Source organism: Rissa tridactyla, chromosome 10 (assembly GCF_028500815.1).
Source record: "Rissa tridactyla isolate bRisTri1 chromosome 10, bRisTri1.patW.cur.20221130, whole genome shotgun sequence".
NCBI classification, from domain to species: domain Eukaryota; kingdom Metazoa; phylum Chordata; class Aves; order Charadriiformes; family Laridae; genus Rissa; species Rissa tridactyla.
In genome coordinates this window covers 4,815,607-4,829,247 of record NC_071475.1, presented here as the reverse complement: position 1 = coordinate 4,829,247, position 13,641 = coordinate 4,815,607, and the positions used below count along the sequence as shown (strand labels likewise).

The following is a 13,641-nucleotide window of genomic DNA, read 5'->3' as shown; positions in this document are numbered from 1 at the left end:
TAGGCAGAAGATCAATGGGAGGGGAGAGTGGTTGCCTAAGACGAGAGCTTTCCCTGGTATCTTGGGGTAGGAGAAGATAGGGAATTTCACGGGACCATGAAGTTCATCAACTGAGCAAAGATTAACAGACTGTACATCTATGAAAAAAAAATGTTTTTCTAGAGCAGCATCAGCCCTCCATGCTGTGGTTAAGGCTGTGCTGCCAGGTGAAATAATAGAGTTGTTCTTCCTTCTCCTTATCCATTTTTTCTTGGCTCTGCTTTTTCTTCTCCTTCCTGGTAGGTGGGTTGGAACGAAACACCAGCCTCCTGCCGCTCTGCAGAGGAAGAGGAGGCGCGTGTGTCAGTGCTGTGCAGGAGCAGCGTGTCCCAATTGTGCAGATGCTGTCAAAACGGCTTCACGCAGCTGTGGGGGGCCGTGGCCCCTTGCTGCGTTTTGTAGGCAGTTTCAGTGTGCCTATTAAATGCCTTTTTTCTATTAAAAAACAAGCATCAAGCACCTTAAAGCCATGCGTGTGTGAGTGCTTCACCACCTACAAGATATTATTCCACCTGCCAGTGTTTTCTGACTAAAGCCTTATTTGTGTGATCTCAAGAGGACGGGAAGCTGGAAGTCCAAAGAAATACCTGTTGGAGCCTGTAGAACCCTCTTATTTTGTCTTGGGTAGAGGGGCAGAGACTTAACGGTGCCTGTTCTCAGTTGCCCATGCTGTCACCGGCTTGGTGCATGGCAGAACTGGGATGTCCTCACCATCCTGTCGGCCTGTGAAACGTGCAGCCGGAGCCATGGCCTGAAGCTCCACGTGGTGCCTCCTGAGAGGCCAAAGCTCAGTTTGGGACGATGCAGAACATGCCAAAAAAAGATATGGTTTGATGGTGTGGCTGAACTGGTCTAGGGGCTTGCTGCTGTTGGGGGGCTCCTGGTGCTGCCCTGTTCCTCTTTTGCTGATTTTCATAATACTGAAATAATATGTATTTTTAAATATTTTTTTATATTTTAATATTATTTTTAATATTTTTATTATGTATTTTTTTAATACTGCTAGGTTAACAAGTTGAAATGAGCTAAATGAGAAAATTGGCAAGTAATGGAGGGGCCACGTGAGCAGGACACAAGGATAGGAGAAGGACAACGGAAGGACGCTGAGCTGGAATAACTCTCGGCACAACTGACTTCCCAGCAGTTGCTTAAGCTGTAGCCCAGTTTACAGGTCTGATGCACCTGAGCGCGTGTGCCCTCCCCACCCGCTATGGAGACTCCGAGTAACGCTCTTCCCTTAAACGCTTCGTGTTCCAGTACCCCCAGCTTCTCCGAAGCGGGCTGTTGAGGCGAGGTGTTCCTATGGATTACTGCACTTACCCTTTTTTTTATAGTTGCCTGTGATCTTTCCAGGGCCCGTTGCAATCTTTCCTCTTGCTGCTGCTTCTGTTGTCTGAGCTTTTCCTCTCTGAGCCTTTTGAAGGGAAACAAATGAAGGATGGGTTAGACGTGATGTGCAGCTACGCCAGAAGTGCTTTTGACGCGCAGCTTGTCTAACAGCGTAAGACCACCGGAGCTCAGGGGTTTGGTTGCAGCTGATGCTGGAGTTTGCTGCTGGTGAGAGGGAAGCACCCGGAGCGGTTCATCCTACTCTTTCTGGAGGGAGGGGAGGAAAAAGCACGTCAAGCTTTGCAATTGGAGATGTCAGAGGGTTCTGTTACAGACACGCTCTGTACCACCTTTAGGAGGTGATTTATGCCTCTACGGTTGACCAGGACCAGCTTTGTGGGTGAACGATGCTTATTGTGTCTTAAGTTCTCACCAGTGCAACCAAGTCAGTACCGTGCAGAGGGGAGCAGGAGAGTTTTACATCCACGGAGCTAACTGGGCACAGTGGAGGCGGATCCTGTTAACTGGCTCCCGGTCCCTGTGGAAGTACAGCGCTGGAACAGAAACGGGCTCAAACTATTGAATGCTGCAGCGGAGAGGAAATGAATTCTTAACCTTGTCATCTTCAGGAAATTTTTAAATGCTCTTTGAAGGTTTTTCTGTTTGGTTGGTTTTGCTTTTTATTGGAGGAAGGGGGCGGGGGACAGAGGGGGAAGTGTCAGATTCCTTCCTGAATTCTTGTCCTTCATCCCCAGAGTGAGATAAATGCGTGTCTTAATTATTCGGTAAGTTAAGAGTGCAAAACCATTCACAGCACATCAGGAAGAAGCATCACACCCTTTCTACTACAAAGGTGAAGAAAGATGCAGAGAAAGAGTGAGTAGGAGGGAGATGTCGCTTCTGGCTTTAAATCCTCCCACTACTTTTTTTTTTTTTTTTCTTTTTTCCTTCCTGCTCTGCTGGATCTGACTCATCCGGGGATGGCCAAATAGAACCAGGATAGCACCAGCTGTCCAGTTGCATCTCTGCTGTTTGCGTCGGGAAATTTCATGTGTGTGACTGAGCAGAGAGGCACGTGTCTCATCTCAGAAGCTAATTTTACTGTGTTAATTGGTTGCTATTTTAATTTAATAACACAAAGTTAACAGTTTTGTAGGATGAACAGTGGAAAGCTGGCATTGCTGACAAGCGCCCTGATGTACCTACTGAAGGCTGACAAAATACTGGGCCGTGTCAGACTTTGAGTGTGTTAAATAGCTACAGAGGAGCAATTTTCTATTTAATCGGTTTAAATATTGTTACTGCAAATTGTCTTCTTAAAATGGTGATTCTCATCAGTTAATTTGCTCAGGAGATTTGTTCTTTTTTTTTTTTCTTTTCCTTTTTCTCTTCTTCCAGATTTTGGCCTTTTCTAATGTAGCTTCCAGGTCTTTTCTAATGGAGCCGTGGGCTGCTGCTTGCTGATCGGGAGATACGAGCACTATGAACGTGAAACCATTACAGAGGTGAAGTGGGATGTATTGGTCACACGGGCTTTCAGAGTGCTGTTATAGTGTCCCGGGTTGATCTGACAAATTTAGCTCTTTCAATGGCTTTGTTTTTGGCTGTCGACATTTGAAAACACAGGTCCCCTTTCCAGAAGAGGGTCTTGTCTTACCTCATTCTCTGTTCCGCTTTTTTGGCTTTCTCAGCCTGTTCTATCTTTGCTGGTGGGATTCTCTCTAAGGTATCCAATAAATCATTGAGCTGCTTTTCTATCACCATTAGCATCTGCACTGTCTGCAGCTTTGTCTCACTTTCTCCAGTGCAGTGGCAATAGACTTCTAGCACCTTCTTGTTCAGGCTTGTGAGCGTTTTGTCCTAGATGTGAGAGGAGATACGGTGAGAGACACAGCTGGGTTCTGCCCAGTAGAACCGCATCATCCCTCCAAAAGCCAAGGAAAATAGCAGACTTTAATTCCCTCAACAAGACTCAGTCTTTGTTTCCCAGTTTGCTTATCACCAGTGGCTGGGAGAGATGGCTGTACTGAGCCGTCCTTCTGTCGGTCTCATCTTCCCAGCTTTGCTGTGGCCTGGGGCAGGTTGCAGCTGCCCGGTTGCCTCTGTGAGCTCTTCTCCCACCTCGTGGCAGCTGCATGGAGTAGACACATTTGCCCCAGTTTGCTGCCTCAGCAGTGCCCCTAACCTGCCCTTACTATAGCTCCAGTGCTGAGATACAGCGCTGATCCCTCCCCAGTGCGACCTTGTGTCTGCTTTCTTCCCAGGATGGACATGGCTGGTGGAGAGGAACCGTTTATGTGCATGCTAAACCCCCTTGCCTTGATCTCAGGATGTACCTGGTCGTCAGCTTCGTGTCCTCCAGAGGTAAAGAGGTGAACTTTGAGTTTCAGATCTGCTACTCTCTTTTCTTCCTTGGCGACAGAGGATCTCAGCGTGACTACCTGCTGTTTCAGCTCTTCTAACTTCTTCTCCCTAGGCCAGAAGAGAAAGGAGATTATTTTGAAGAGGCCACCTCTGAAACACACCACTCCTCTGCTGCTCTCCGTCCTGGACCGTCCCTCCTGCTGCCGGCAGATGGAGGTAACACTTCACGCCGTTTCTGGGGAACTTGCACCCACATCTCTGAGAGCCGAGGGATCTTGGGGCTTTTCTGGAGTAACAGTTACTGTGCTGGTGGGGGGGAGGGAGGAGTAGCATAGTTAAACGTTCAAGATTTTTTAATAAGTCAGCGGGGCAAGTAGGTTCCATTTAAAAACTTTCACCAGGGGATAAGCTGCACTTTAAAGTGGAATATGTGTCTACCTGCCATTGAAACACTATATTGCAATTACAGTTGGGTTCCCTGCTGGCTTCCTCTAGGAAGGGTTTGCATTGAGTCAGAATAGGTGCTGGTCTGGATCACTCCAGGACATGCCTTGTTTTTTCCTTTGATCTTCCTTTATGAGAATTACAGGATACTTCTGGCTTATGTTCACTCCAGGATGCTAAATGCATCAGTTCCCCAGCCTGTGCCTTGAGGACTAAGGAGCTAGTCCCAAGCTCAAGTCCTATCTATCTCCTGAATTACGTAGAAGGGAGGACACTTTCTAGGAGCTCACAAGATGGTGAGTTGGGTGGGCTGCGGCTGGGCTCTCAGGTGTGAGAAAGAGCCTCTTTGTTACGTGCTGCGTGAACAGCGTTACGTGTGGTCTGCAGCATGCAGCCTGCTGGCGAGGTGCTAGTGGGGGCAAGAGAGGGTCACTTATGTTTGAAAGCTGGGGCACAGGGACGCCTTCCCGCCACCAGCAGGATCACACTTACGTGCTTTCATGTGTGGTGATGAAAGTGTGCTGGACCTTTTCCAAACTTTCCTCGGTCTCCTGGGAATTCTGGATGAAAGTCAAGTTCTCTTCCTCCATCTCCGTGAAAATAGACAGCAGTTGTTGGGGATCAGTGAAATACAACTCAGGCTCCTGGAATGGAAGACACATGGTGATGAGTTTTTGTCCTCCTCTAGCTTCTTTTCCGTTGAACTACATGGAGGTTGGTCTGCACCAGCCCTGGTTGTTCGAATACTCTCCCATGCAGGGAGGCTCATGACTGTCCACGTACAAATGTCTCCCACCTTCCTGTCATGTGCGTATCTTGATGCTACCTCAGTAGCTCACCCCCAAAACAAGTCGCATTTTGGGGAGTAAAAAGTGGTGCAAACATCTGTGAGTGGGAACACTTCCATTTCCAACATAAACCAGTAACTTCACTAATTTCAAAATCTCCTATTATATGATGTCATATCTCGTCGGGGGATGGCAAGCTTTGAGGTGATGGTAGGTTTCTGGCAAGTGGAGGGGCAAAGCTAAACTAAGTTATTTATAATACATGTTGCTAAAACATGAACATTTATGAATGTATAAACATACATTTATAATTAATGGCTGCAGTAATACCATAAGGAATGGTTAGAAGGTGAGAGACATTAGTAACATCGATAAATGACACAGGACAAACAGAAAGTGTAAATATTTCAAGATGAGACTTCTGACCTCATCTTCGTCCGAGCAGGTTTCGCTCTCTGTGTCCTCCAGTAAATTTCTGAAAAAAGCATTTTGTGTATCAGGCCCTTAGAGAAATGATAGCTCAAAGGAGACCTTGTTAGTGAATTACGAACACTGTTGTTGTTTGCTGTTGCTGTTTGCTCCTGAATAGTCCTTTGCACGTTCACACGTTTGGCCCCCCGTGGCTGTGGGCTATTTGGGGGTCAGGAGGAGGTAGGGGTCACACACGCACGCACGCAGCGTGGGAGCTGTGTCTGTCCAGAAGGAAACTGCCCTTTGAGCTGCTCTGGGCTCTGCTGGCCAGTAGGGTCAGGACATGACGCATGAGCCTGAATGGAGGGTGTTGCCTTTAAACTTGATGGGAGACTGGGCTCTTGGGCGATGGGAAGGCAGAGGCAGGAGCCTTTTTAAAAAGACTCAGGCAGCAGTACGGTAAGTGTAGAGAAAGCCTTGTGCTCCCTGTGGGATGTGGTACTGCTCCTAAATGACATGGTGTAGCCACCATGGGAATCTGAAGGTTTTACCTGCCCTGGGAGAAGGTTGTTGAGTGCTTCTTCCTCTGCACAGACCATTACCGTTAACCAGCAGTGTGTCCTCTTTCTTCCCTGCTCAGCCCCAGGGACAAGCCAGCACAAGAGCTGGAAGAGCAAGGCACGAGGTGGCTGACTGATGCTGGGAGCAGAATCTGCTCATCCCCTTCACTTGCACCTGTCACCCTGTGCCATGGAGGGGTGAAAAACCTCCATTTGCATCATCTTAATGTCAGCCTTGCTTGTGTCCGCATCGTTCCTGCAATGTGGCAGCAGCCCAGTAACTGCAGTGGCTTCACGAGGGGTGGCACATGGCAACCCTGCCTGGGAGGACCTGGCACCGGCAATGCTCTGAGTGGAGGTGGAGGAAACAACCCTGCAAGCAATGACTTAGTTCAAACTCTATTGATGGCCTTTTTTTTTGGCCTTCGGAGACTCACCAGCCACTCACGCTTTGCTTTTCCAGGTAATTTCGTTCTTTGCCTCAAGAAGCTGGAGCTGGCCGTACATTTCTCATACTCCCACCCGCCCCTGCTCTTCTCAGGCTGGCCCTGCCGACCTCACAGCAGCGTCACTGTGCCTGCATCCCAGCATCTGCCATCTGAAGGCTCTTACTGGAAGTAGACAGTCAACGCCATGTGGGTCTACAGTGACCTTGGACCTTCGTTAATGGCAAAACCACAGGCAGCTATTTGCGTGGCAGCTGTGACCAGCAGAGTGAACCAGTAACTCAGCCACAAATAGGCCACAGAGAAGCTTTGCTACAGATGCCCAAGGTCTATGATTCCTCCTGGGGTCAAGGCCCAGACTCTTTGGGCAGGCTGTCAGCAGAGGATTTGAGGTTGGAGCTCTGTTGGAGTAGGTACACAGGTACTGACTTGCACACCTAATGGCTTTCTACTGGTATTTGGATTTGTTCCAGCAAGACCGAGATGTTGGTATGCTCACAGTGAAGGTGAGGAGCAGGTTTCCTCTATACCGACTCCCGGTCAGTTGAGTGCTCTCTACTGTACTTAAGTCTGTCATTTGCATTGTCTTGTACTTACAGTTTTCTTGTTGGTAGAGACTTCGGGAAGTTTTTGAGATGCGGCCTGACCTCATGTAGTGAGATGACTGCCAAACTTTGTGAAGGCGGCAGGGAATTTGGTGGATCTATATGACTGGTAGTATAGGGACTGGCTGTCAGACCCTGGCCTGGAGACAAGACGACATGGACGTTTGGAGCGTGGGGCTGTCCTAGTGAGGAGTGCGCAGCTCTTCCCTGGCACTTGTCCTGCTCTGCAGTGGTTTTAGGTGAGCCACTTTCTTCGGTAGGTTTGGTTGCTGTTTTCAAATCCTTTTCCTTTGTGTGCTTTTTTCCATGTTCCTCTTGCCACTCTTTTGGAGATAGTTTGTAGAGGAAGTCCCTGTACATTTTGTACTTCTGCAGAGTATTCTTGAATCTGGATATATCACTGGGGTGAGAGAAGTGGACAAAGTTGGTTAGCAGGGAGGAAAGCCCCTGTTTGGACAGGTTCTTCCTAACTCTTGCTATTCACCTTCACTCAGAGAAGGGACAAGAGGGCACATGTCTTCATGAATGTGCAAAGACAAATAGGAGCCTGCCCTGCGTGCTCTCTGTGGCTCCCCATGTGGGAGCTGTCTGGTCATGTCTCTGTGGCCAGACCCTTGCTGTGGCACGCGCCTTGCTAATTTGGGAATTTTTACTTGAAAAGGAACAAGAGACCGTGCCAGCTCAACTCATAATGGGAATTTACTTTTTTTTTTTTTTTTTTAAATTCTTCTTTCCCCAGGTCACCATCAAAATGCATTACTTAGTATTGTTTGGTTTTCAATCCAAGACTAGGCATTTAATTTTAGTTTTGGAATATTCATACTTTTTAAAAATATCATTAAAAAACTAGTTGATATGTTTTAGAAAAAAAAAAAAAAAGCCAGTTATCTGGAAAACAAAAGCTGAAACATTTTGACTCTTAAAATTTAACATGTTTGGAAATCTTTTTCGCCGAGGGCTATGGGGGTATAGCACCGTAGGGGCTGTTAAAGGCCAGGCAGGAATAGCGTGCAACTGTTACCTTTGGAGGTTCTCCATTTGGGAAGTGATCACCTGGATCTCCGTTATTTTCTTTGTCTTTGCTGTGCTTTCTTTTTCAGCACTAGGGAAGAACGCATCAACGTAAGCCATAAAACAATTTAGCAGCAAGTGGGTAGTGAACTGGGGTGCATGTAAAACAGAGAAAAAGAAGCGGGGGGGGAATGATAGAAATCTCTCTTATAGATGTAGCCCGAGTGATGCTTGGCTCCTGCCTGAAGGCCCTGCTTGCCCTGGCAAAGAGAGTATGGGGTCCCAGTGACGCTTCCAGGTTAGGGCCTTCCTAATTTGGCTGCTGCTGAGCATCAATTGCTGCTCTGCCCTTGTGATACCTGTAATGGGCCAAAGTGCTCAGTTTGCCTCACTTAGAGGGACTGTCGCTGCTGTGAGGGGTTGGGCAGAAGCCTCTCCCTCTCCTAAGCGGGTTGTGAGAAGAACAGAAATGGTGGGGTCAACAGCAGGTTCCTTGCTGCAGCCAAATCAAGGGCTTTTGCAATGAGATGTTTCCCCAGCTATTGGTCTCCTTCCTCTTTTTCATGGAATGTGTGGGGAGAAAGTGCCATCAGGACTGTAACTCTGGGAAAACTCAGACAGAGCATTCGAGGATGGATGCTAGCCAAAACCCCACAGGGAGGTCGAGTAAAAGACCTCCTGTGTCCAGCACAAAAGAGCACACAAGTGGTTCCCTCAACTTCCATTACATTTTCAGGGCTTGAACAGAGTTTTTATGGTTCTCCTTCAGGAACTCAGCAAACATGGCAGCATCCTTCTCCAGGTAGTATTCAGCCTTTTCCAGTTTTCTTTCCTCAGTCTTTGCTATGTTCTCCATCCTTTGAATCTCATCTCGCTTTACTGCTATGGCATACTGAAATGAACCCAAAAGGCAACACAGTCACATCAGTTGGTTGGTTTTAAAGGTATATTGGTTTAGCTTTGTTCTTGGTTACCTTATTGCCTTATAGCTGTTGGCCAAGAGGGTAAGGATCTTGAACCAAGGTATGTGTCTTAGTGCAAACTAGGTACATAGAGGCCAGGAGGTGCTTCAGAAGTAACATAGCAAATAAGCAGTGAAACTAAAGACAGAATCCAGAAGTCCCAGCACTGCGTTAACTCCTGGCTGCCAAAGTTTGATTCAGTTGTGTTACAGCACAATAATAGGGATGGATAACGGGGATGTTCCAGCATGGCGCCTTTATTTTGAGTTCAGAATGGCTCCCAGCTATAATTTATTTATGGGGCAGCAAGAGCCAGAAGGTTGGTATATCTGCATGTCTCACGAATGAAATAGTTGCAGGGCTGCTGCTGGATGGTGTAAATGACCTATGTTCTTTTCTTTCTTGATTGGGGGTTGCTGGGCTATAGACTATGGGTGTCTTCAACACAGAACTTGGCCAGTCAGTTCATGAGGTCTGATGTGTGCCTCTTTGGTGTGAACTCTAGGCAGTGGATCTCAGGGGGAAAAAAAACCAAAAACAAAACCAAAGCAACACAGGGAAGAATAATTAAACAAACAGAAAGTAACATTCTTAAAGCCAGGTACCTCAAGTAAAAATATCTCTCTTCTGTCATTTATGTAGTCATGGAAGGTCTCCTTCTCTAATGGGTTATCTGAAATTAGGATATAAAGTTGATCAGACTAGTAGGGGAAATATGGCCAAGGCAAAACACAGTAAGTATGTAGGCTGCCACAAGCACGTGTGTGGTTGGTGCTGGAGCCAGCAATACCGATCCGTTTATTATAGTTTTGACCTTGTTTAGGATGAGTTTCATAAGGGCTTTCGTGGAGTAAGACCAGGTAGGATGGAGTGGAGAATCTGGTCCTTACAAAAGTCTATGTCCTCTAGACATTAATGGCAAAGCTACTCCTCATGTCAGAGGCAGAAAGTTTAGGCCCACATCCACTAAAATCCAACTTTGGGTCAGCTTAGTAGAAATACCTCCATGACACAAGGTCCTGCAAACTAACAGCAGACTCACAGCTCGTTCTGAGAGCTCCCGGCTACTGCGAAGGCCGCAGGGGATGGTGGAACCCAGGCTACTGTGGTGGGGATGACACATGCTCTGTATGTAAATGCGTGAGGTGGAGATGGCCCAGACACACAGAAGCTGGCGAGATGCAGCATATAACTATTGCGTCTGTGAGAGGCCAACCCACCAAAGTCAGCTAGAGCTAACTGCTACTCCCATCCCCTCTTCGATTTTTGCTTTAGGCTGTTACCCAGCTGAGCAGCACCACTGCAAAGATGGTAACAGTTCCCTACCTTTATTAGTGGCTGTCTTCCATGACAGAGTCTCCTGAAGAGTTTTCAGTCTCTCTTCATTTGTTGCCTGTTTTCTGGCCTCCTCTTCTTCCTCCTTTTGCAGAGCTTTCCTGCACCCTTTTTGCTTTGCTTTTATTTTAGTGGAGTAAGTCATTTTCTCGTGGATTTTCATGGTCTTCATCCTTTCACGTTCCTATGAGGAGAAGTCAGTTACGTGGACGTTTTGATTATGTACTTTGTTTGCTGTGTTTTTTAAAGACTTGAGGGGTTATTCACAGTCTAGAAATTTGCAGGCTGCTGATGCCCTGCTGACGCGTGTTTGCCTGGTTTATCTGACTAATATTCAATCTTGAGTCAACCAAAACACTTCTTCTTAGCATTTGTTCTCATTGGTTTGTTGATTTGTATTCTGCATCCAGCCACCAGCTGTGCCAGTTTGTACCTAGTTCCCTTCCTGAATTATTCCTGGGAGAGAACGGAAATTTTCAGAGATTCATCCTTCAAGTCCCCTAGTAAAAGGGAACAACAACAGGACAGCCCACGCTCAATACCGACTCAGTCCAGCTTTCACAAAGGCATGTAAACCTTCAAGTTCAGATTGAGAGGATCTATCCAAACCCACTGCAGAGCTTCCTGGAGGGTAAGAGGTTGTTCATGCTCAGTGCTTTCACACGGGCTGAAGTGCAATTCATTGCTGTCTGCACAGTTTGGGCATGGGTTAGGCTGAGGACATCACTCAGCAGACATCCTTAGTGCACTTCTTCCTAAGCCCTTCCCCATATTTGTATAGTGACCTTCAATCCAAGCGAAAACCAGACTATTTCAGCCATCAGTGTGAGGTGAGGAGCCTTGCTTAAGCTCGTTTGGAGACCTCCCTTTGCGACATAGAAACAAAGACCTCTTGCTTCCACACTACTGCCTGGCTTCTGCAACCACATGCAATGCTCAGACCTCTCCAAGATGTGACAATCTCTCCCTGACTTCCCACCCTCTTTGTACGCCCTAAGGAAAGTCCACTGCAGAAATAAGAAAGAGACATTCCTGAGCCCTGGCTCTCTGGTCTGATGGGTTGGAATTCCCTATCTTATCTAGAGAAACCAAAGGCATGAAACCCATGCTGTCCTTCTTCCTAGGCAGTCACTTTGTTGGCCATTCAGAAGAAGATCACATCAAACATGGGAATACACCTTCCCAAGCAGAAAGCCCTGTTGAAGTGAAAACCCAAGAGATCTTGCACCAAAGCTTTGTGTAGAAATCAGTGCTAACAGCACTGCCTGATCTCCAGGAACAGGAACGTGTGGCGAATCTACCTCGAAGTGACAATATCCAGATTTTGCACTAGGAACCAGCAAGCCGGTGCTCAGATCTGGTCTTGGTAAAGTTAATCTCTCATCATGGACTTCAGTGGACTTGAAGTTGATCTGGGGGAATCTCAGCTGAATCTGGCAGCTAATATTTCTCTCATGCACTAAATATTGGTATTATAGTGGTTGGTAGCCTGCCCTAGTAAACTGCTTGTATATCCATTGGTTGAAAGCATGTATACATACCGCCTTGGCCTTTTTTCTTTCCTTGTTCCTTATTGAGAAAATGTCTATTTCTGGAGGCATTGTAAAAGGATTTTTCATTGGGTTTTCTTCATCCTCTTCTGGGCTGTCTGCAAAAAATGGATGAGGATGTAGAAGACGCGAGGCAGAATATCAGGCCCCAGTGCCAAGGGCCTCTGATCTGCTGCATCACGCCTGAAGGGTGGGCAGCCGTGCTCACAGCTGCAGATGTCTAACGACGCTGAATCAACAGCTGGGAGCTGGATAGGGCTTATAACAAGCCGGTGACATAACTGAGACCTCTGTATCGTTTATGTCACTTGACCATATCTGCTGATCGGCTCAGAATTTCAGCCAGGGATTTTTGTAAGTCTGGAGCTATTTTACCCACCTCATCTGATGGTGGGCAGAAGAGTCTGAATACAGGCCTTTCCTTTGACCTAAGGACAAAAAGCTGCCAGAGCATCATGACCTTACCTGACAGCACAAGCTGAGTTTCCGTTCCAGATTTGGAAGAGAGACTTTTAGATGTTGACTCTATATGTAGAGATGGCATCTTTGACCCTGGTCCAAGGAAAACCACAAACAAATCAGCTGGGACGTGCCCAGTAGGTTTTACAGCAGTGATGGGCCTAGGGCCTTTCTGGATCTTAACCACTGAGCCTTTTGCGTCCGTAGGAATTAACAAAAAGCTTCAGTAAACTGGAAAATATTTGTGTTCTGACCCCAAAAAAGGAGGTGTTTATCCCTGGCTTATGTGAAAGCTGTGTAAAACACAGTCCTCATGCACACACTGATGGGAAAGTAAAGACAAAACCATTTGGAGACAACAAGCAACTCGGGTCCCTTGCCTCTTGTTCCATCCACATCTCCACTGCTGATCCACACCCGTACTTTTTCATCCTATCGCTGCTTCACAAGCAACATTTTAACTCCCTAAAGCTCTTACCAGTAATTGCTTCAGCACCGTGGGTTTCTTGCGATAAGGCTGAATGATTGTTGGACGGCACAGACATGCTGTGGGGAACTCTGTCGTGTTTAATTTTAGGCTGGCAAACTGTTGAAGGTTGGGTTTTTGTTTCTCTGAATCCGGTCTCTTTTTGTAGTCTTTGCTATGGGTCCTAGGGGAAAAGGCATAATTGTAGTGATCTCACTTACAAAGAACAGATAGACCATTGTTAAAGCTATCCTTTAATCGACAAAGGCAGCAAGCTGGGTCCAGTGAGGTATTAGTTCAATTGATGCAGTTCTGCTGCTGGGACCATTCCTGATCTGCACTGGTATAAGATACAGCAGAAAATATCCTCTTCCGCTTGCACTAGCCTTAAGGCTATTTTAGAGCATCGTTTTTTGCGCTGAACAGCCTCCAGTTTTTATATATTTTGAGCTAAACTCATCTGGCCTGATTTCCATGTACGTCCTTGGTGCTTTGTGTTTCCTGTTGGCTGTGTTTCTGCAGCTGCCCAATTCGTACCTTATTCTTTGGAGGTGTCAGACTTTCACTGTTGATGAGACACAGAGGCTGAGGCAGAATTTAGGCTGTTTGAACCCATCCCAAAAGTTCTCTCTCTCTTTTTCAGTTCTTGAAGTACCTTTTCCAAAAGCCTCCTTGACTGGTCGCTTAGATTTCATGTCCCTCTGAACTCTGCATAGCTTAATGGGATATTTTTCTCTAGGGGTCCCTCATCTACGTCCTGGAACAACACAACCCCTGCTGATGAGGTGAGTTTTGGAGAAAACCCCATCAGGGCAGGGGTAGGAAAGCAGTCAAACGCCTGCAGCGTTCGGTTGAATAGACTTTGTGAAATA

The 13,641-nt window shown here is 46.8% G+C and overlaps 1 protein-coding gene across 1 annotated transcript; it reads right to left on the bottom strand.

Annotated features, from left to right (window-relative positions):
- Nucleotides 1–169: 169 nt before the first annotated feature.
- On the bottom strand, nt 170–12,848 carry CFAP100 (cilia and flagella associated protein 100). The gene is made up of 14 exons (XM_054216430.1): nt 12,776–12,848; nt 12,310–12,396; nt 11,836–11,933; nt 10,286–10,478; nt 9,565–9,632; nt 8,726–8,889; nt 8,008–8,088; nt 6,979–7,386; nt 5,391–5,439; nt 4,669–4,820; nt 3,705–3,840; nt 3,026–3,228; nt 1,360–1,453; nt 170–316 (listed from the first exon to the last, which is right to left on the bottom strand). The coding sequence occupies exons 1-14, from the start codon at nt 12,846–12,848 to the stop codon at nt 170–172; spliced, it is 1,953 nt and encodes a 650-aa protein (XP_054072405.1).
- Nucleotides 12,849–13,641: the final 793 nt, after the last annotated feature.